Below are 24,980 nucleotides of genomic sequence, written 5' to 3' on the forward strand. Positions count from 1 at the left end.
TATATGGTGGGAGTGTTAGTATTATTATATGATGGGAGTATTATTATATGGTGGGGTGTTAGTATTATTATTATTATTATTATTATTATTATATGGTGGGAGTATTATTATATGGTGGGAGTATTATTATATGGTGGGAGTATTATTATATGGTGGGAGTGTTAGAATTATTATTATTATATGGTGGGAGTATTATTATATGGTGGGAGTATTATAATTATTATTATATGATGGGAGTATTATTATATGGTAGGAGTGTTAGTATTATTGTTATATGGTGGGAGTGTTAGTATTATTATATGGTGGGAGTATTATTCTATGGTGGGAGTGTTAGTATTATTATTATATGATGGGAGTATTATTATATGGTGGGAGTATAATTATTATAGGTGGGAGTATTATTATTATTATATGGTGGGAGTATTATGATTATTATATGGTGGGGTGTTAGTATTATTATATGGTGGGACTGTTAGTATTATATGATGGGAGTATTATTATATGGTGGGAGTATTATTATTATTATTATTATAGGTGGGATTATTATTATATGATGGGAGTATTATATGGTGGGAGTGTTAGTGTTATTAAATGATGGGAGTATTATTATATGGTGGGAGTGTTAGTATTATTATTATATGGTGGGAGTGTTAGTATTATTATTATATGGTGGGAGTGTTAGTATTATTATATGGTGGGAGTGTTAGTATTATTATTATATGGTGGGAGTATTATTATATGGTGGGAGTGTTAGTATTATTATTATTCTATGTTGGGAGTATTATTATATGGTGGGAGTATTATTATTATTATTATAGGTGGGAGTATTATTATATGGTGGGAGTATTATTATTATTATAGGTGGGAGTATTATTATTATTATTATTATTATTATATGGTGGGAGTATTATTATATGGTGGGAGTGTTAGTATTATTATTATTATATGATGGGAGTATTATTATATGATGGGAGTGTTAGTATTATTATTATATGGTGGGAGTATTATTATATGGTGGGAGTGTTAGTATTATTATTATATGGTGGGAGTATTATTATATGGTGGGAGTGTTAGTATTATTATTATATGATGGGAGTGTTAGTATATGATGGGAGTGTTAGTATTATTATTATATGGTGGGAGTGTTAGTATTATTATTATATGGTGGGAGTATTATTATATGGTGGGAGTGTTAGTATTATTATATGGTGGGAGTATTATTATATGGTGGGAGTGTTAGTATTATTATTATATGATGGGAGTATTATATGGTGGGAGTGTTAGTATTATTATTATATGGTGGGAGTATTATTATATGGTGGGAGTGTTAGTATTATTATTATTCTATGTTGGGAGTATTATTATATGGTGGGAGTATTATTATTATTATTATTATTATTATAGGTGGGAGTATTATTATATGGTGGGAGTATTATTATTATTATTATAGGTGGGAGTATTATTATTATTATTATTATTATATGGTGGGAGTATTATTATATGGTGGGAGTGTTAGTATTATTATTATATGATGGGAGTATTATTATATGATGGGAGTGTTAGTATTATTATTATATGGTGGGAGTATTATTATATGGTGGGAGTGTTAGTATTATTATTATATGGTGGGAGTATTATTATATGGTGGGAGTGTTAGTATTATTATTATATGATGGGAGTAGTATATGATGGGAGTGTTAGTATTATTATTATATGGTGGGAGTGTTAGTATTATTATTATTATTATTATTATATGGTGGGAGTATTATTATATGGTGGGAGTGTTAGTATTATTATATGGTGGGAGTATTATTATATGGTGGGAGTGTTAGTATTATTATTATATGGTGGGAGTATTATTATATGGTGGGACTGTTAGTATTATTATTATATGGTGGGAGTATTATTATATGGTGGGAATATTATTATATGGTGGGAGTGTTAGTATTATTATTATATGGTGGGAGTATTATTATATGGTGGGAATATTATTATATGGTGGGAGTATTATTATATGGTGGGAGTATTATTATATGGTGGGAGTATTATTATATGGTGGGAGTATTATTATATGATGGCAGTATTATTATATGGTGGGAGTGTTAGTATTATTATTATATGAGGGGAGTGTTAGTATTGTTATTATATGATGGGAGTATTATATGGTGGGAGTGTTAGTATTATTATTATTATTATATGGTGGGAGTATTATTATATGGTGGGAGTGTTATTATTATTATTATTATATGATGGGAGTATTATTATATGGTGGGAGTATTATTATATGGTGGGAGTATTATGATTACTATTATATGATAGGAGTATTATTATTATAGGTGGGAGTATTATTATTATTATTATATGGTGGGAGTGTTAGTATTATTATTATATGGTGGGAGTGTTAGTATTATTATATGGTGGGAGTATTATATGGTGGGAGTGTTTGTATTATTATTATATGGTGGGAGTATTATTATATGGTGGGAGTGTTAGTATTATTATTATATGGTGGGGGTATAATTATTATTATATGATGGGAGTGTTAGTATTATTATATGATGGGAGTATTATTTTATGGTGGGAGTGTTAGTATTATTATATGGTGGGAGTGTTAGTATTATTATTATATGATGGGAGTATTATATGGTGGGAGTGTTAGTATTATTATTATATGGTGGGAGTATTATTATATGGTGGGAGTGTTAGTATTATTATTCTATGTTGGGAGTATTATTATATGGTGGGAGTATTATTATTATTATTATTATAGGTGGGAGTATTATTATATGGTGGGAGTATTATTATTATTATAGGTGGGAGTATTATTATTATTATTATATGGTGGGAGTATTATTATATGGTGGGAGTGTTAGTATTATTATTATATGATGGGAGTATTATTATATGATGGGAGTGTTAGTATTATTATTATATGGTGGGGGTATTATTTTATGGTGGGAGTGTTAGTATTATTATTATATGGTGGGAGTGTTAGTATTATTATTATATGATGGGAGTATTATGTGGTGGGAGTGTTAGTATTATTATTATATGGTGGGAGTATTATTATATGGTGGGAGTGTTAGTATTATTATTCTATGTTGGGAGTATTATTATATGGTGGGAGTATTATTATTATTATTATTATTATTATTATTATAGGTGGGAGTATTATTATATGGTGGGAGTATTATTATTATTATTATTATTATTATTATTATTATTATTATTATTATTATTATTATTATTATTATAATTATTATTATATGGTGGGAGTATTATTATATGGTGGGAGTGTTAGTATTATTATATGATGGGAGTATTATTATATGATGGGAGTGTTAGTATTATTATTATATGGTGGGAGTATTATTATATGGTGGGAGTGTTAGTATTATTATTATATGGTGGGAGTATTATTATATGGTGGGAGTGTTAGCATTATTATTAAATGATGGGAGTAGTATATGATGGGAGTGTTAGTATTATTATTATATGGTGGGAGTTTTAGTATTATTATTATTATTATTATTATTATTATATGGTGGGAGTGTTAGTATTATTATATGGTGGGAGTATTATTATATGGTGGGACTGTTAGTATTAATATTATATGGTGGGAGTATTATTATATGGTGGGAATATTATTATATGGTCGGAGTGTTAGTATTATGATTATATGGTGGGAGTATTATTATATGGTGGGAATATTATTATATGGTGGGAGTGTTAGTATTATTATATGGTGGGAGTATTATTATATGGTGGGAGTATTATTATTATTATTGGTGGGATTATTATTATATGATGGGAGTATTATATGGTGGGAGTGTTAGTGTTATTAAATGATGGGAGTATTATTATATGGTGGGAGTGTTAGTATTATTATATGATGGGAGTATTATTATATGATGGGAGTATTATATGGTGGGAGTGTTGTTATTATTATTATATGATGGGAGTATTATTATATGGTGGGAGTGTTAGTATTATATGATGGGAGTATTATATGGTGGGAGTATTATTATATGGTGGAAGTATTATTATATGGTGGGAGTGTTATTATTATTATTATATGGTGGGAGTATTATGATTACTATTATATGATGGGAGTATTATTATTATTATAGGTGGGAGTATTATTATTATTATTATTATTATTATATGGTGGGAGTGTTATATGGTGGGAGTGTTAGTATTATTATTATATGGTGGGAGTATTATTATTATTATATGATGGGAGTGTTAGTATTATTATATGATGGGAGTATTATTTTATGGTGGGAGTGTTAGTATTATTATTATATGATGGGAGTATTATATGGTGGGAGTGTTAGTATTATTATTATATGATGGGAGTATTATTATATGATGGGAGTGTTAGTATTATTATTATATGGTGGGAGTATTATTATATGGTGGGAGTGTTAGTATTATTATTATATGGTGGGAGTATTATTATATGGTGGGAGTGTTAGTATTATTATTATATGATGGGAGTAGTATATGATGGGAGTGTTAGTATTATTATTATATGGTGGGAGTTTTAGTATCATTATTATTATATGGTGGGAGTATTATTATATGGTGGGAGTGTTAGTATTATTATATGGTGGGAGTATTATTATATGGTGGGAGTGTAAGTATTATTATTATATGGTGGGAGTATTATTATATGGTGGGACTGTTAGTATTATTATTATATGGTGGGAGTATTATTATATGGTGGGAATATTATTATATGGTGGGAGTGTTAGTATTATTATTATATGGTGGGAATATTATTATATGGTGGGAGTGTTAGTATTATTATATGGTGGGAGTATTATTATATGGTGGGAGTATTATTATATGATGGTAGTATTATTATATGGTGGGAGTGTTAGTATTATTATTATATGAGGGGAGTGTTAGTATTATTATTATATGGTGGGAGTATTATTATATGGTGGGAGTGTTATTATTATTATTATTATATGATGGGAGTATTATTATATGGTGGGAGTATTATTATATGGTGGGAGTATTATTATATGGTGGGAGTATTATGATTACTATTATATGATGGGAGTATTATTATTATTATAGGTGGGAGTATTATTATTATTATTATTATATGGTGGGAGTGTTAGTATTATTATTATATGGTGGGAGTGTTATATGGTGGGAGTGTTTGTATTATTATTATATGGTGGGAGTATTATTATATGGTGGGAGTGTTAGTATTATTATTATATGGTGGGAGTATTATTATTATTATATGATGGGAGTGTTAGTATTATTATATGATGGGAGTATTATTTTATGGTGGGAGTGTTAGTATTATTATTATATGGTGGGAGTGTTAGTATTATTATTATATGATGGGAGTATTATATGGTGGGAGTGTTAGTATTATTATTATATGGTGGGAGTATTATTATATGGTGGGAGTGTTAGTATTATTATTATTCTATGTTGGGAGTATTATTATATGGTGGGAGTATTATTATTATTATTATAATAGGTGGGAGTATTATTATATGGTGGGAGTATTATTATTATTATAGGTGGGAGTATTATTATTATTATATGGTGGGAGTATTATTATATGGTGGGAGTGTTAGTATTATTATTATATGATGGGAGTATTATTATATGATGGGAGTGTTAGTATTATTATTATATGGTGGGAGTATTATTATATGGTGGGAGTGTTAGTATTATTATTATATGATGGGAGTAGTATATGATGGGAGTGTTAGTATTATTATTATATGGTGGGAGTGTTAGTATTATTATTATTATATGGTGGGAGTATTATTATATGGTGGGAGTGTTATTATTATTATATGGTGGGAGTATTATTATATGGTGGGAGTGTTAGTATTATTATATGGTGGGAGTATTATTATATGGTGGGAGTGTTAGTATTATTATTATATGGTGGGAGTATTATTATATGGTGGGACTGTTAGTATTATTATTATTATATGGTGGGAGTATTATTATATGGTGGGAATATTATTATATGGTGGGAGTGTTAGTATTATTATATGGTGGGAGTATTATTATATGGTGGGAATATTATTATATGGTGGGAGTGTTAGTATTATTATATGGTGGGAGTATTATTATATGGTGGGAGTATTATTATATTATGGTAGTATTATTATATGGTGGGAGTGTTAGTATTATTATTATATGAGGGGAGTGTTAGTATTATTATTATATGATGGGAGTATTATTATTTGGTGGGAGTATTATTATATGGTGGGAGTGTTAGTATTATTATCATATGGTGGGAGTATTATTATTTGGTGGGAGTATTATTATATGGTGGGAGTGTTAGTATTATTATCATATGGTGGGAGTATTATTATATGGTGGGAGTATTATTATTATATGGTGGGAGTATTATTATTATATGGTGGGAGTATTATTATTATATGGTGGGAGTATTATTATTATATGGTGGGAGTATTATTATTATATGGTGGGAGTATTATTATATGGTGGGAGTATTATTATATGGTGGGAGTATTATTATTATATGGTGGGAGTATTATTATATGGTGGGAGTGTTAGTATTATTATTATTATATGGTGGGAGTATTATTATATGGTGGGAGTATTATTATATGGTGGGAGTGTTAGTATTATTATTATATGGTGGGAGTATTATTATATGGTGGGAATATTATATGGTGGGAGTGTTAGTATTATTATTATATGGTGGGAGTATTATTATTATATGGCGGGAGCATTATTATTATATGGTGGGAGTATTATTATATGGTGGGAGTGTTAGTATTATTATTCTATGTTGGGAGTATTATTATATGGTGGGAGTATTATTATTATTATTATTATTATTATTATTATAGGTGGGAGTATTATTATATGGTGGGAGTATTATTATTATTATAGGTGGGAGTATTATTATTATTATTATTATATGGTGGGAGTATTATTATATGGTGGGAGTGTTAGTATTATTATTATATGATGGGAGTATTATTATATGATGGGAGTGTTAGTATTATTATTATATGGTGGGAGTATTATTATATGGTGGGAGTGTTAGTATTATTATTATATGGTGGGAGTATTATTATATGGTGGGAGTGTTAGCATTATTATTATATGATGGGAGTAGTATATGATGGGAGTGTTAGTATTATTATTATATGGTGGGAGTTTTAGTATTATTATTATTATTATTATATGGTGGGAGTGTTAGTATTATTATATGGTGGGAGTATTATTATATGGTGGGACTGTTAGTATTATTATTATATGGTGGGAGTATTATTATATGGTGGGAATATTATTATATGGTCGGAGTGTTAGTATTGTGATTATATGGTGGGAGTATTATTATATGGTGGGAATATTATTATATGGTGGGAGTGTTAGTATTATTATATGGTGGGAGTATTATTATATGGTGGGAGTATTATTATTATTATTGGTGGGATTATTATTATATGATGGGAGTATTATATGGTGGGAGTGTTAGTGTTATTAAATGATGGGAGTATTATTATATGGTGGGAGTGTTAGTATTATTATTATATGGTGGGAGTGTTAGTATTATTATATGATGGGAGTATTATTATATGATGGGAGTAATATTATATGATGGGAGTGTTAGTATTATATGATGGGAGTATTATATGGTGGGAGTGTTGTTATTATTATTATATGATGGGAGTATTATTATATGGTGGGAGTGTTAGTATTATATGATGGGAGTATTATTATATGGTGGGAGTATTATTATATGATGGGAGTATTATTATATGGTGGGAGTGTTATTATTATTATTATTATATGGTGGGAGTATTATGATTACTATTATATGATGGGAGTATTATTATTATTATAGGTGGGAGTATTATTATTATTATTATTATATGGTGGGAGTGTTATATGGTGGGAGTGTTAGTATTATTATTATATGGTGGGAGTATTATTATTATTATATGATGGGAGTGTTAGTATTATATGATGGGAGTATTATTTTATGGTGGGAGTGTTAGTATTATTATTATATGATGGGAGTATTATATGGTGGGAGTGTTAGTATTATTATTATTATATGATGGGAGTATTATTATATGATGGGAGTGTTAGTATTATTATTATATGGTGGGAGTATTATTATATGGTGGGAGTGTTAGTATTATTATTATATGGTGGGAGTATTATTATATGGTGGGAGTGTTAGTATTATTATTATATGATGGGAGTAGTATATGATGGGAGTGTTAGTATTATTATTATATGGTGGGAGTTTTAGTATTATTATTATTATATGGTGGGAGTATTATTATATGGTGGGAGTGTTAGTATTATTATATGGTGGGATTATTATTATATGGTGGGAGTGTAAGTATTATTATTATATGGTGGGAGTATTATTATATGGTGGGACTGTTAGTATTATTATTATTATATGGTGGGAGTATTATTATATGGTGGGAATATTATTATATGGTGGGAGTGTTAGTATTATTATTATATGGTGGGAGTATTATTATATGGTGGGAATATTATTATATGGTGGGAGTGTTAGTATTATTATATGGTGGGAGTATTATTATATGGTGGGAGTATTATTATATGATGGTAGTATTATTATATGGTGGGAGTGTTAGTATTATTATTATATGAGGGGAGTGTTAGTATTATTATTATATGGTGGGAGTATTATTATATGGTGGGAGTGTTATTATTATTATTATTATTATATGATGGGAGTATTATTATATGGTGGGAGTATTATTATATGGTGGGAGTATTATGATTACTATTATATGATGGGAGTATTATTATTATTATAGGTGGGAGTATTATTATTATTATTATTATATGGTGGGAGTGTTATATGGTGGGAGTGTTTGTATTATTATTATATGGTGGGAGTATTATTATATGGTGGGAGTGTTAGTATTATTATTATATGGTGGGAGTATTATTATTATTATATGATGGGAGTGTTAGTATTATTATATGATGGGAGTATTATTTTATGGTGGGAGTGTTAGTATTATTATTATATGGTGGGAGTGTTAGTATTATTATTATATGATGGGAGTATTATATGGTGGGAGTGTTAGTATTATTATTATATGGTGGGAGTATTAATATATGGTGGGAGTGTTAGTATTATTATTATTCTATGTTGGGAGTATTATTATATGGTGGGAGTATTATTATTATTATTATAATAGGTGGGAGTATTATTATATGGTGGGAGTATTATTATTATTATAGGTGGGAGTATTATTATTATTATATGGTGGGAGTATTATTATATGGTGGGAGTGTTAGTATTATTATTATATGATGGGAGTATTATTATATGATGGGAGTGTTAGTATTATTATTATATGGTGGGAGTATTATTATATGGTGGGAGTGTTAGTATTATTATTATATGATGGGAGTAGTATATGATGGGAGTGTTAGTATTATTTTATATGGTGGGAGTGTTAGTATTATTATTATTATATGGTGGGAGTATTATTATATGGTGGGAGTGTTATTATTATTATTATATGGTGGGAGTATTATTATATGGTGGGAGTGTTATTATTATTATATGGTGGGAGTATTATTATATGGTGGGAGTGTTAGTATTATTATTATATGGTGGGAGTATTATTATATGGTGGGACTGTTAGTATTATTATTATTATATGGTGGGAGTATTATTATATGGTGGGAATATTATTATATGGTGGGAGTGTTAGTATTATTATATGGTGGGAGTATTATTATATGGTGGGAATATTATTATATGGTGGGAGTGTTAGTATTATTATATGGTGGGAGTATTATTATATGGTGGGAGTATTATTATATTATGGTAGTATTATTATATGGTGGGAGTGTTAGTATTATTATTATATGAGGGGAGTGTTAGTATTATTATTATATGATGGGAGTATTATTATTTGGTGGGAGTATTATTATATGGTGGGAGTGTTAGTATTATTATCATATGGTGGGAGTATTATTATTTGGTGGGAGTATTATTATATGGTGGGAGTGTTAGTATTATTATCATATGGTGGGAGTATTATTATATGGTGGGAGTATTATTATATGGTGGGAGTATTATTATATGGTGGGAGTATTATTATATGGTGGGAGTATTATTATATGGTGGGAGTATTATTATATGGTGGGAGTGTTAGTATTATTATTATATGGTGGGAGTATTATTATTATATGGTGGGAGTATTATTATATGGTGGGAGTGTTAGTATTATTATTATTATATGGTGGGAGTATTATTATATGGTGGGAGTATTATTATATGGTGGGAGTGTTAGTATTATTATTATATGGTGGGAGTATTATTATATGGTGGGAATATTATATGGTGGGAGTGTTAGTATTATTATTATATGGTGGGAGTATTATTATTATATGGCGGGAGCATTATTATTATATGGTGGGAGTGTTAGTATTATTATATGGTGGGAGTGTTAGTATTATTATATGGTGGGAGTGTTAGTATTATTATTATACTGTGGGAGTATTATTATATGGTGGGAGTATTATTATATGGTGGGAGAATTATTATATGGTGGGAGTGTTAGTATTATTATTATATGGTGGGAGTATTATTATATGGTGGGAGTATTATTATATGGTGGGAGTATTATTATATGGTAGGAGTGTTAGTATTATTGTTATATGGTGGGAATGTTAGTATTATTATATGGTGGGAATGTTAGTATTATTATATGGTGGGAGTGTTATTATTATTATATGGTGGGAGTATTATTATATGGTGGGAGTGTTATTATATGGTGGGAGTGTTAGTATTATATGGTGGGAGTGTTAGTATTATTATTATATGATGGGAGTATTATTATATGGTGGGAGTATTATTATTATAGGTGAGGAGGGTCATTATTGGGTGTGCTGCTGACTTTTTAGCTGGGAGGAAGTGAGGCAAACCTGATTACATGCTGTTACGCGCAATAAACTACAGTTCCCGGCAGGCCTTGCAGCAACACCTGCTTCCTGCTTCCGCTGCTTGGTTTCCATGGTAACAGGAGCGACTCAACGTGCAACTACTGAGACTCTGGGTGAGCATTTATATTATCTAAAAATAATAACTGCAACCTGATATAATAACAATATAACCTGATATAATAATAATAATACAACCTGAAATAATAATAATAATAATAATAATAATATAACCTTATATAATAATAATAATAATAATAATAATAATATAACCTGATATAATAATAATATAACCTGATATAATAATAATAATAATAATAATAATAATAATATAACCTGATATAATAATAATAATATTAATAACTGCAACCTGATATAATAATAACAAAAATATAACCTGATATAATAACAATAATATAACCTTATATAATAATAATAATAATAATATAACCTGATATAATAATAATAATATAACCTGATATAATAACAATATAACCTGATATAATAATAATAATACAACCTGAAATAATAATAATAACAATAATAATAATAATATAACCTTTATATAATAATAATAATAATAATAATAATAATAATAATAATAATAATATAACCTGATATAATAATAATAATAATAATAACTGCAACCTGATATAATTACAATATAACCTGATATAATAATAATAATATAACCTGATATAATAATAATATAACCTTATATAATAACAATATAACCTGATATAATAATAATATTAATAGCTGCAACCTGATATAATAATAATAATAATAATAATAATAATAATAATAATAATAATATAACCTGATATAATAATAATAATATTAATAACTGCAACCTGATATAATAATAATAATAATAATAATAATATAACCTGATATAATAATAATAATAATAATAATAATAATAATAATATAACCTGATATAATAATAATATAACCTGATATAATAATAATAATATTAATAACTGCAACCTGATATAATAATAATAATAATATAACCTGATATAATAATAATAATAATAATAATAATATAACCTGATATAATAATAATATAACCTGATATAATAATAATAATATTAATAACTGCAACCTGATATAATAATAATAATAATATAACCTGATATAATAATAATAATAATAATATAACCTGATATAATAACAATATAACCTGATATAATAATAATAATATTAATAACTGCAACCTGATATAATAATAATAATATAACCTGATATAATAATAATAATAATAATCATATAACCTGATATAATAATAATATAACCTGATATAATAATAATAATAATAATAATAATATAACCTGATATAATAATAATAATAATAATAATATAACCTGATATAATAATAATATAACCTTATAAAATAATAATAATAATAATATAACCTGATATAATAATAATAATATAACCTTATATAATAATAACAATAATAATAACAATATAACCTTATATAATAATAACAATAATAATAACAATATAACCTTATATAATAATAACAATAATAATAACAATATAACCTTATATAATAATAACAATAATAATAACAATATAACCTTATATAACAATAACAATAATAATAACAATATAACCTTATATAATAATAACAATAATAATAACAATATAACCTGATATAATAATAATAATATAACCTTATATAATAATAACAATAATAATAACAATATAACCTTATATAATAATAACAATAATAATATAACCTTATATAATAATAACAATAATAATAACAATATAACCTGATATAATAATAATAATATAACCTTATATAATAACAATATAACCTGATATAATAATAATAATATAACCTGATATAATAATAATATAACCTTATATAATAACAATATAACCTGATATAATAATAATAATATTAATAACTGCAACCTGATATAATAATAACAAAAATATAACCTGATATAATAATAATAATATAACCTGATATAATAATAATAATATAACCTCATATAATAATAATAATAATATAACCTTATATAATAATAATAATATAACCTTATATAATAATAATAATATAACCTTATATAATAATAATATAACCTTTTATAATAGTAAAAATAATATAACCTGATATAATAATAATAATAATAATATAACCTTATATATTAATAATAACATAACCTGATATAATAATAATAATAATAATAATAATAATATAACCTGATATAATAATAATAATAATAATAATAATATAACCTGATATAATAACAATATAACCTGATATAATAATAATAATATTAATAACTGCAACCTGATATAATAATAATAATATAACCTGATATAATAATAATAATAATAATAATAATATAACCTGATATAATAATAATATAACCTGATATTATAATAATAATAATAATAATAATAATAATATAACCTGATATAATAATAATAATAATAATATAACCTGATATAATAATAATATAACCTTATAAAATAATAATAATAATAATATAACCTGATATAATAATAATAATATAACCTTATATAATAATAACAATAATAATAACAATATAACCTTATATAATAATAACAATAATAATAACAATATAACCTTATATAATAATAACAATAATAATAACAATATAACCTTATATAATAATAACAATAATAATAACAATATAACCTTATATAACAATAACAATAATAATAACAATATAACCTTATATAATAATAACAATAATAATAACAATATAACCTGATATAATAATAATAATATAACCTTATATAATAATAACAATAATAATAACAATATAACCTTATATAATAATAACAATAATAATATAACCTTATATAATAATAACAATAATAATAACAATATAACCTGATATAATAATAATATAACCTTATATAATAACAATATAACCTGATATAATAATAATAATATAACCTTATATAATAACAATATAACCTGATATAATAATAATAATATAACCTGATATAATAATAATATAACCTTATATAATAACAATATAACCTGATATAATAATAATAATATTAATAACTGCAACCTGATATAATAATAACAAAAATATAACCTGATATAATAATAATAATAATATAACCTGATATAATAATAATAATATAACCTTATATAATAATAATAATATAACCTTATATAATAATAATATAACCTTTTATAATAGTAAAAATAATATAACCTGATATAATAATAATAATAATAATATAACCTTATATATTAATAACATAACCTGATATAATAATAATAATAATAATAGTAATATAACCTTATATAATATTAATACAACCTGATATAATAATAATAATACAACCTGATATAATAATAATATAACCTGATATAATAATAATAATATAACCTGATATAATAATAATAATATAACCTGGTATAATAATATAACCTGATATAATAATAATAATAATAATAATAACATAACCTGATATAATAATAACATAACCTGATATAATAATAATATAACCTTATATAATAATAATAATAATATAACCTTATATTTTAGCAGTAAACCAAAATGTTTAAATGTCTATCTGTTCCTGTCCAAATTAAGAAAATTGAATTGCGTATATACGCTGAAGTAATTAAGTCTGACACACGGAGTTCAGGTTAAAATAACTTCGAGAAAATTTATTGGCAAGTGAAGAAAAGCGGGCGCGCAGGCCCTTTTAAGAGACATTTTACGTCATCATTGATTATCAATATATTAGTGAATAAACATCATTAATTGGGTTAATTGTGAAGTGTCTGAATTAGTGTCTACCTATCCATATAATTAATTGGTTCAAAAACTAAGTGGTTAGTCCCGTGCCCACCCACCAAGAGGTGGTATTATTTTGGACACGGGTGGGGACAAGGGGGTCTGGAGCGTCATTTTACACGGTCGGTGATCTCAGGCCTCGTGGCCAGGTGCAAGGTCTCTTATGAATAGAACATTTCATTACTACTGTGTTCTCATGGCCTTCAAATTATACTATGTTGCGAGTTAGGGGAAAGTCAGCAGTTCCTGAGTTAGTCATGTCTTATAGAAAATACAGTCTTTGTCCATTGTGTTAGTGTAGCGGTACTTACCTTATCCGGGGGCCGGACGCGGTCCTCTCTTCAAGCCGCGCGCGGTCCTGCGGCTGCACGAGCCGCGCGCGGCTCGTCCGACTGTTCAGACAGGAAGGCGGGCAGTGACCGCGGGAAGCGGTCACGTGTCCCGCCTGCAGCTAAGAGCGCGCCGCGAATCTCGGGCGCGCTCTTAAAGAGACAGTGGGAGCCTAAATTGCAAAAAGGCTCCCATTGGCTCCTGTCATGCCAATCACCCCATACACTTACCTGTTGGGGGAGTGGAAGAGACAGGAGCCAATCACATTAGTTTGAAGGCTACTTATACTTACCCTTTTCCCTTAGTTCCTTGCCCTATCGTGGTTTCTGCTACAGTTCCCTTTAGTGCTTGTTGTGTTCAGTTGTGTTTCTCCGTATTTGACCTTGGCTTTGTATTCTGACTTCGTTTTCGCTTTATCCTATTCTGTACTGTTTGCCGGCTTGCTGATTCCTGTGTACCAGTCCCCGGCTAGTTTTCGTTTACGCTGTCTCTTTGTGCCCTTGACCTCGGATCGTTCCTGACTCTGTCTTATCCTATTACGTCGAGTCCGGCCACTCTAAGGTCCGGTAGACGTATCTCTCCTCTGTACTGTCTTCTGTTAGGCTGGATCCTGCGTGTAGGGGTATATACTCGTTACATTACGATAGGGCCATGGACCCCGCAGATTTAGCTCAACAGATGGCGACCCATGAGGCTAGATTTGTAGAGCAGGATCACCGTATGGATCAAATAGCTCAGGCTCTCCAGACGCTCTTAGCTAGAACCATTCCAGCAACCGCACCTAACCCTCCTGCACCCCTGCTTCCTGAAGTATCGACTATGCCTAACGCTACAGCACATTTAACGCCTCCTCCTAGGTATGGAGGGGATTCTAAGACATGCAGAGGGTTCATTAACCAAATAGAGTTTCATTTTGAAATGTATCCACGTTCATTTCCCACAGAGAGGTCTAAAGTTGGGTTCTTTATGCACCAACTTACCGACAAAGCACTTGAATGGGCAAACCCTATTTAGGAGGCTAATGGACCTATGGTGCATAACTTTCACAGTTTCCTAACAGCTTTTCGCAGAACTTTTGATACTATGAAAAGGTCTAAGAATGCCACTAGAGCATTAATGAGGGTTAAACAGGGTTCTAGGTCTGTGGCTGATTACGCTATACAGTTTCGTACCCTTGCCTCACAGGTCGATTGGATCAATAATGGGTTAACTACGGCCTTCATGGAAGGTTTATCAGACTCTATATTGGATGAGGTAGCAGCTAAGGAGCTTCCTATTGCCTTAGAGGACCTTATTGACTACCTCATCGATATAGATAATAGGATTCGTGACAGGCTCTATACTAAGAACAGGAATAGACGTTTTGTTACACCTATTCAACCCAGAGTTAATATACCGGAGAGTGTTAAAGTATCTGAAGAGGAACCTATGCAATTAGGGGTTGCCAAACTCTCAGATACTGAGAAATTACATAGGAGAAGGGAGGGACTCTGCCCATATTGTGGTAAGAGAGACCATATGGTAAAGGAGTGTCCTCTGCTCCCGGAAAACTCTCGCACCTAAGACCTTATAGGGGACTGGCCTTGGGTGTGATTTCTAAGTCTCCTACATTGCCTCCTAACCGACTGCTTCTCCCTGTTTCTTTACATATGGGAGAGAGTTGTATAGTTGAAAACATAGACGCCCTGGTTGATTCTGGGGCAGCCGAGAACTTTATAGACTCTGGTTTTGTAAAGAGAAACAATATTCCCATCAGAGAGAAGGAGATACCCTTGGCCGTTGAGGCCATAGATGGTAGACCATTGATATCTCCTGTTGTTACTCACGAGACTGCACCGCTACACATGTACACAGGGGTTCTACACTATGAAACCATTCGGTTCCAGGTCATCACCTCTCCCTCTTCACAGTTGGTGTTAGGGTATCCATGGTTACGTGCCCACAATCCCATTTTTGACTGGGAGACAGGGCAGATAAAATCATGGAGTGAAGCCTGCCATGAGTCATGTACTATTGAAGTCACGCCTGTGAATTATATTAACGTTCCTACTGTTCCTCCTTTATCTACGACAATACCCTCTCAGTATTTAACTTTAAAGACTGTCTTTGATAAAAGAGAGGCTGACAAATTACCGCCTCACAGACCCTACGATTGTGCTATTGATTTGTTGCCTGGTACTATACCTCCTAAGGGCAGGGTATACCCCCTATCGGTTCAAGAAAACCGTGTCATGGAGGAGTACATTAAAGAGTCATTAGACAAGGGATTTATTAGAAGATCCTCCTCTCCGGCTGGAGCGGGGTTCTTCTTTGTATCAAAGAAAGAAGGTGATTTAAGACCTTGCATTGATTATAGAGGTCTTAACAAGATCACCATCAAAAATGCTTACCCTATACCTCTAATAACAGAATTGTTTGACAGGCTCAAACATGCTACGGTATTCACCAAATTAGATCTTAGAGGAGCATACAATTTGATACGTATTAAAAAGGACCACGAATGGAAGACAGCCTTTAACACTCGGTCAGGTCATTATGAGTATACCGTCATGCCATTTGGGCTTTGCAATGCCCCAGCAGTGTTCCAAGAATTTATTAATGATGTCTTAAGGGACTTTATTCACTCATTTGTTATTGTGTACTTGGATGACATTTTAATATATTCTACTGACATTCACGCTCATCACAGACATGTTACAACAGTTCTGAAGACCCTTCTTGCTAATGGTCTTTATTGCAAATTAGAAAAATGTCTATTCGACCAGTCCGAGGTCCAGTTTTTAGGGTATTTGATTTCCGCCGAGGGTTTTCGGATGGATCCCCAGAAGCTCGCTGCAGTCATAGAATGGCCTCTGCCGCAAGGTCTGAAAGCCATCCAGCATTTTCTGGGTTTCTCTAATTATTATAGACGTTTTATCAAAGGTTTTTCGTCTATAGTAGCGCCTATTACTCGTATGACTAAAAAGGATGGCAATACACGTGTCTGGTCTACTGAGGCACTTCAGGCTTTTGACTTTCTTAAAACTACGTTCGCCTCTGCCCCTATTTTACAGCATCCTGTCCCCTCATTGCCATATATACTTGAGGTTGATGCTTCCGATATAGGGGTAGGTGCTGTCTTATCCCAAAGAGAGTCTCCTGACAAGCCATTGCATCCTTGTGGCTTCTTTTCTAAACAAATGTCCAAGGCAGAGAGGAATTATGATGTGGGTAATCGCGAACTCCTTGCTATCATTTTAGCACTCAAAGAATGGAGACATTTGCTAGAAGGAACTAAGGATCCTATTCTCATATTTACAGATCACAAGAACCTATCCTACCTTAGCGAAGCTAAAAGATTGTCTTCAAGGCAGGCTAGGTGGTCACTGTTCTTGTCTCATTTTAATTATATAATCACCTATAGGCCAGGTGACCGGAACACCAAAGCGGACGCTCTGTCCAGACAATTCGAGACTATTGACAAACAGGAGATTGATGTCACTCCTGTCATTCCCCCAGACAGGATAATAGCAACTACTATATTGTCTATTTCCTCGTCCCTCTTGCAGGCCATACAAGCGAAACAAGGCATGGCACCCAGCGAGAGGCCTAATGATAAATTGTTCGTTGACATTCCCGAGAGACGGGATATTCTGTCACTTTATCACGATACTAAGACTGCTGGACATCCTGGTATTTCCAAAACAGTGTCAGCCGTTTCTCGGTATTTCTGGTGGGATACCTTACGTAAGGATGTTACTGACTATATAAGTGCTTGTACTACTTGTGCATGTATGAAAACCTCTCGTAGAGTTCCTTGTGGGCTGTTGCATCCGTTGCCCGTTCCCGAGAGACCTTGGTCTAATCTATCAATGGATTTTATTGTTGAATTACCCCCTTCGAATGGTAACACGGTCATCCTAATGATAGTAGATCGGTTTTCCAAAATGGCTCACTTTGTGTCTCTTCGCAAGTTGCCCACTTCCAAGGAATTGGCTCTTATCTTCGCTAGAGAAGTGTTTCGATTACATGGTATTCCCTTATCTATTGTATCCGATAGGGGTAGCCAATTTATTTCCAGGTTCTGGAAAGCCTTTTGTTCGGAGATGGGTATTTCCCTCTCATTTTCTTCCGCTTACCATCCCCAGTCTAATGGAGCTGCTGAACGTGCCAACCAGTCTCTTGAGCAGTACCTCCGTTGTTTTGTGTCTCACCATCAGGACAATTGGTCTGACCTGCTTCCTTGGGCTGAATTTGCTCGGAATAATGCCACTCATGATTCTTCCGGCAAAAGCCCTTTTTACGTTGTCTATGGCCAGCATCCCGTTGTTCTTCCGGCTGCATTCTCCTCTCAGGGCATGCCAGTTCTGGATGAGCATTTGGCTGGTTTGCGTAGTACTTGGGAGCAGGTTCAGCGTTCTTTGGTGGACTCTGCTGCCCGCCAGAAGGCTCAGGCTGACAAGCATCGCAGAGCGGCTCCTTCCTATGTTGTGGGGGACAGGGTTTTGCTTTCCACACGGAATATTCGCCTCCGGGTGCCTTCTATGAAATTGGCTCCCCGCTTCATTGGTCCTTATCGCATTATACATAAGGTTAATCCCGTTTCTTATGCCTTGGGTCTGCCTAAGAATCTGCGTATACCCAATGTATTTCACACCTCTTTGTTGAAGCCTTACGTACGCAACCGCTATACCCGGCATACTCCCCCTCCCCCTCCTGTCTCTGTGGAGGGTCATGAGGAGTTCGAAGTATCTGCTGTTATTGACTCTCGTTTTCTTAGGGGTCGGCTTCAGTACTTGGTACATTGGAAGGGTTATGGGCCTGAGGAGCGCAGTTGGATTTCTGCGGATGCTGTTCATGCTCCCCGCCTTGTACGTTCTTTCCATTCGCGTTTTCCTGCCAGGCCTGGTCCTGCCCGCCCGGAGGGCGTGTCCTCAGGGGGGGGTACTGTAGCGGTACTTACCTTATCCGGGGGCCGGACGCGGTCCTCTCTTCAAGCCGCGCGCGGTCCTGCGGCTGCACGAGCCGCGCGCGGCTCGTCCGACTGTTCAGACAGGAAGGCGGGCAGTGACCGCGGGAAGCGGTCACGTGTCCCGCCTGCAGCTAAGAGCGCGCCGCGAATCTCGGGCGCGCTCTTAAAGAGACAGTGGGAGCCTAAATTGCAAAAAGGCTCCCATTGGCTCCTGTCATGCCAATCACCCCATACACTTACCTGTTGGGGGAGTGGAAGTGACAGGAGCCAATCACATTAGTTTGAAGGCTACTTATACTTACCCTTTTCCCTTAGTTCCTTGCCCTATCGTGGTTTCTGCTACAGTTCCCTTTAGTGCTTGTTGTGTTCAGTTGTGTTTCTCCGTATTTGACCTTGGCTTTGTATTCTGACTTCGTTTTCGCTTTATCCTATTCTGTACTGTTTGCCGGCTTGCTGATTCCTGTGTACCAGTCCCCGGCTAGTTTTCGTTTACGCTGTCTCTTTGTGCCCTTGACCTCGGATCGTTCCTGACTCTGTCTTATCCTATTACGTCGAGTCCGGCCACTCTAAGGTCCGGTAGACGTATCTCTCCTCTGTACTGTCTTCTGTTAGGCTGGATCCTGCGTGTAGGGGTATATACTCGTTACAGTTAGATGTGCTGGGAAATTCTGTCATGTAATGTAGTTTTAAAATGAAGAAGTTTGGTTATGAGGACAAAATGGAGGATTTGTCAAGGTATGAGGTTAAGTGGAGTTAGTACAATAACTCAATACAAGTACAATAAAGATTTTTTAATAATTCTACATCAATATAATAATAATAATAATAACATAACCTGATAATAATAATAATAACATAACCTGATATAATAATAATAATATAACCTGATATAATAATAATATAACCTTGTATAATAATATAACCTGATATAATAATAATAATATAACCTTATATAATAATATTAATATAACCTTATATAATAATAATACAACCTTATATAATAATAATACAACCTTATATAATAATAATTCAACCTTATATAATAATAATATAACCTTATATAATAATAATAATAATAATAATATAACCTGATCTAATAATAATATAACCTTATATAATAATAATAATAATAATAATAATATAACCTGATCTAATAATAATATAACCTGATGTAATAATATAACCTGATCTAATAATAATATAACCTGATGTAATAATATAACCTGATATAATAATATAACCTGATATAATAATATAACCTGATCTAATAATAATATAACCTGATCTAATAATAATATAACCTGATGTAATAATATAACCTTATATAATAATACAACCTTATATAATAATACAACCTTATATAATAATAATAATAATATAACCTTATATAATAATAATATAACCTTATATAATAATAATATAACCTTATATAATAATAATACGATCTTATATAATAATATAACCTTATATAATAATATAACCTGATATAATAATAATAATAATATAACCTTATATAATAATAATATAACCTTATATAATAATAATACAACCTGATATAATAATAATAATAATATAACCTTATATAATAATTGTGGCGGAACCAACCTCGCCACTGAGTACTGGAGAAGCCTGGTTGCTAGCCTCCTGCCCAGTGATTATGGTCCCTGGGAGATATTGCCCTTTAAGGGACTGAATTGTGGCTTATGGACTGCTACCATAATGTACTGACCCTTTAAGAACTACTTTTGGGCATGTGAATTGTATAATACTGTCCCTAGCCCTTTTAAATAATTTGGGGAAAGATTGGTACTTTTTTATATGGCACTTCGGACACTTTCAAAGCTGTCGAAGCTGTCGAAGTGGCCAGCATCGGACAAAGGACCACGTGGCGGCGGCCATTTTAACTTCGAACACCGCCGACTCTTAACATCAACTCCACTTCGACACTTCGACTAAAGTCGAAGTACAGGCACCCTTCGAATGGGACTTTTTTATGCCAGTTTTTATGCCAGTAATTGACCGACCGCACAGCCCAAATCTATGGAACTGTTTTGGGCAGGAAAATGTGCTTGCGGTCGGTCATAAAGGGACCTCCAACTAACTATTGATCTACTGGAGGGATTGGGATGATTTTTGAGAGTGTTCCTAATTGAAGTATGCTGAGTAAGAAAATGTATGTTTTATGTTTGTGACATGTATATTTTAGAAGTTATAGATATTGTGTAAAAGTCATGTTTAAATTGTATGAATAATGGGATTATGTGTCACACTAAGGGGAGGGGATGTGTGGGAGGTAACATCTATGTCATTGGTTCTTTTATGCCTCCCCCTGGGCGTGGCCTGTATGTGTACACTTGTAATAAAAGCCAGGCTGGATGAGCCAGTCCAGAGTTCCTGCTTAACCCTCAAAGTGGAGTGTCGTCTCATTATTGGGGGAGGATTTATTGTATGCTGTTCCAGTTTGACTGCTAGGAGTGTAAACCTATTCGCATGGTTTTTCCTATTCGGCTGTATACAGCATTCATATGCTAGAGAGGATTCCTATGCTTCTCAGATTCAGTGGTTGTGGTGTCTGCTGCAGTGCTTGAAGTCCTCAGGAGCGCTAGGAGCATCCTTTAACGGAGGTACCCAGTCGGGGTGCCAGGCGATCCGTTACAATAATAATACAACCTGATATAATAATAATAATAATAATAATAATATAACCTTATATAATAATAATAATAATAATAATACAACCTTATATAATAATAACAATATAACCTTATATTATAATAACACGATACCGAAGTACCGTTCTGATCCCTGCAGAATTAACCGAACGCCACTCGTAATATACATTTGCACAAACTGGGGTTTAGAAGAGAAAACTCACGAATACCTTTATTTCCCCAAAAGAGCGAGTCTCCCGAACGCTATGGAAGTCCACCGTGCCAGGCACTCGATGATCAAACACCGCTGAACTCTAACAAAGCAAAGATGGCCGCCGCCATGTGTTCGGTACACGAACGGCGGCCACACACAGAAAGCCCATTAACGGCTGGACACAATGTTGCAACCTCATTAATGAGCGGCACACAACCTGCTGGGGTGGTCTCCCATTCGGTCCTTAGTTAGTTTCACGAACAGTGTAGGAATCCACTGTTCGTGAAACTGGCAATGTAATGTTAGCGGCATTCGTGTGCTGTAAGCACACGAATGCAGAAGATAAACCAGATGTACATTTTTATATACAGATCTCTTAACAGTGGTGTGTTTTTTTTTTTACATATAAACATAGCAATGGTAATGATGGACAGATATATATATATATATATATATATATATATAAAGACATTCTGTAAGTGGCTAAGTTTGCCAAAATAACCTTATATAATATAATATAACTTTAAGCACGAACCAGAGACCACCCGGGAGCTTGTTAAGCCTAACTGACAGTTTGTAACACTTTCCACCGCAGTGTTCTAAGTGTTTGTCTGGGTGGCCGCTGTTTGCATGAACGACCACAAGGTGGTGGCCATCTTGTTCCTGCGAACGCAGGCGGCGGTGTTTGGTCGTCGAGTTAATGGAACTGTTTTCGGACACTGAAATTACCAAACACCGCTGGACTTCCAGAATCGCCTGCGTTTGGTTCTACACAACTTAGAAAGACACTGTTCGATGGAAACGTTCCAACAAACAAGGGGAACAAGCTCCAGACTAAGACAATTGACTCTGTTCGGTAGTTTGTTCGGTTTTTAAACTACAGAACTAGACTGACCGCAAGCCCTGATTCTCTGAAACTGTTTTGGGCATAGGACCATGCGTGCGGTAGGTTAAATGATGACTTCCAGAAATTTCCTGAACCCCTGAATTGATCTGGGTGATTTTTGGATATGTTGGTCACCCAGATCGGTGCTATCAGGGGATGTAACTTTTTGGGGGATTTTGTAAAAATGTGTGTTTTCTGTGCCTGGATATAATTGAGTTTAGTACAGTTCCTGACTCAATTATCTTTCAGGCACAAGGGAAGGTATTGAAATAGAATATGGCGAATACTGCGCCCAAAATCATACGTACATACACCTGGAGAAGGGAGGGCTTTATATAATAATAATACAACCTGATATAATAATAATAATATACCTCCCTTCTCCAGGTGTATGTACGTATGATTTTGGGCGCAGTATACGCCATATTCTATTTCTGTTTCACTATTACACAAGGTTTTGGGAATCCTTGTACTGTATACAGCAGCCCTCACTTATTTGTTGTACTATAGAGAGTGCCTATAAACTTCTGTTTTTTTACAGGGGAGGTATTGACCTATTTTGTATTGGAGTGTCCTGGACCTGAGAGCCAATGTAATCGTGTGTGTGTTTTTACTGTAGTCTACTCTCAGGTCCAGGGGGGAGTGCCCCTTTCATGGGGAACGCATATAAGGTCAGTTGTGGCTGCCAATAAATTTAATTCCTGCCTACCCTCATCTCGTGTGTGGGGGAAACGGTTCTATCTGCTCTGGGGATTGCTATATTACTATACTCCCCAGGGATTATAATCAGTTGCTCTTTTAAGAGCCGCCTGCTACACTCTCTTGGAGGACAGGTCTACTCACTGGAAGCTGGATCCTGGTCTTGGGTCCAGGGTGGGTGGAGGACAACGAGACCCCAACCAAGCTTTAACGCTGGAAGTAGGAACTGCAGTGCTGATGGTGTCCGGTGGAGTGCTGGAGTGATTGGAGTTCTCTGTGAGCACTAGGAAGCATCAATTGGCGGAGGCACCCAGTCGGGGTGCGAGGCGGTCTGCCACAATAACTTTATATAATCATGATAATAATAATAACACAAAGAAGAAATATATCATATAATAATAATAATTATAACCTTATATAATAATAATCACTATGTCCTTAAAAAAAATAATAATACTAATAATAA

The 24,980-nt window shown here is 32.2% G+C and overlaps 1 protein-coding gene across 2 annotated transcripts in view; it reads left to right on the forward strand.

Annotated features, from left to right (window-relative positions):
- The window catches only part of DRC7 (dynein regulatory complex subunit 7), an 89,051-nt gene that overhangs the window by 1,049 nt on the left and 63,022 nt on the right, over positions 1-24,980 (forward strand). Inside the window, exon 1 of one of the 2 annotated variants that reach the window (XM_063437409.1) lies at positions 11,048-11,090. The exons of the other annotated variant lie outside the window; for it this stretch is intronic. Within the exon in view, the coding sequence (XP_063293479.1) occupies positions 11,048-11,090 (43 nt within the window). Of the gene's footprint in view, positions 1-11,047; positions 11,091-24,980 lie in introns of those variants that run through there. 2 annotated transcript variants of the gene reach the window in all.

This window comes from Pelobates fuscus, chromosome 12 (assembly GCF_036172605.1).
Source record: "Pelobates fuscus isolate aPelFus1 chromosome 12, aPelFus1.pri, whole genome shotgun sequence".
Taxonomy (NCBI): Eukaryota; Metazoa; Chordata; class Amphibia; order Anura; family Pelobatidae; genus Pelobates; species Pelobates fuscus.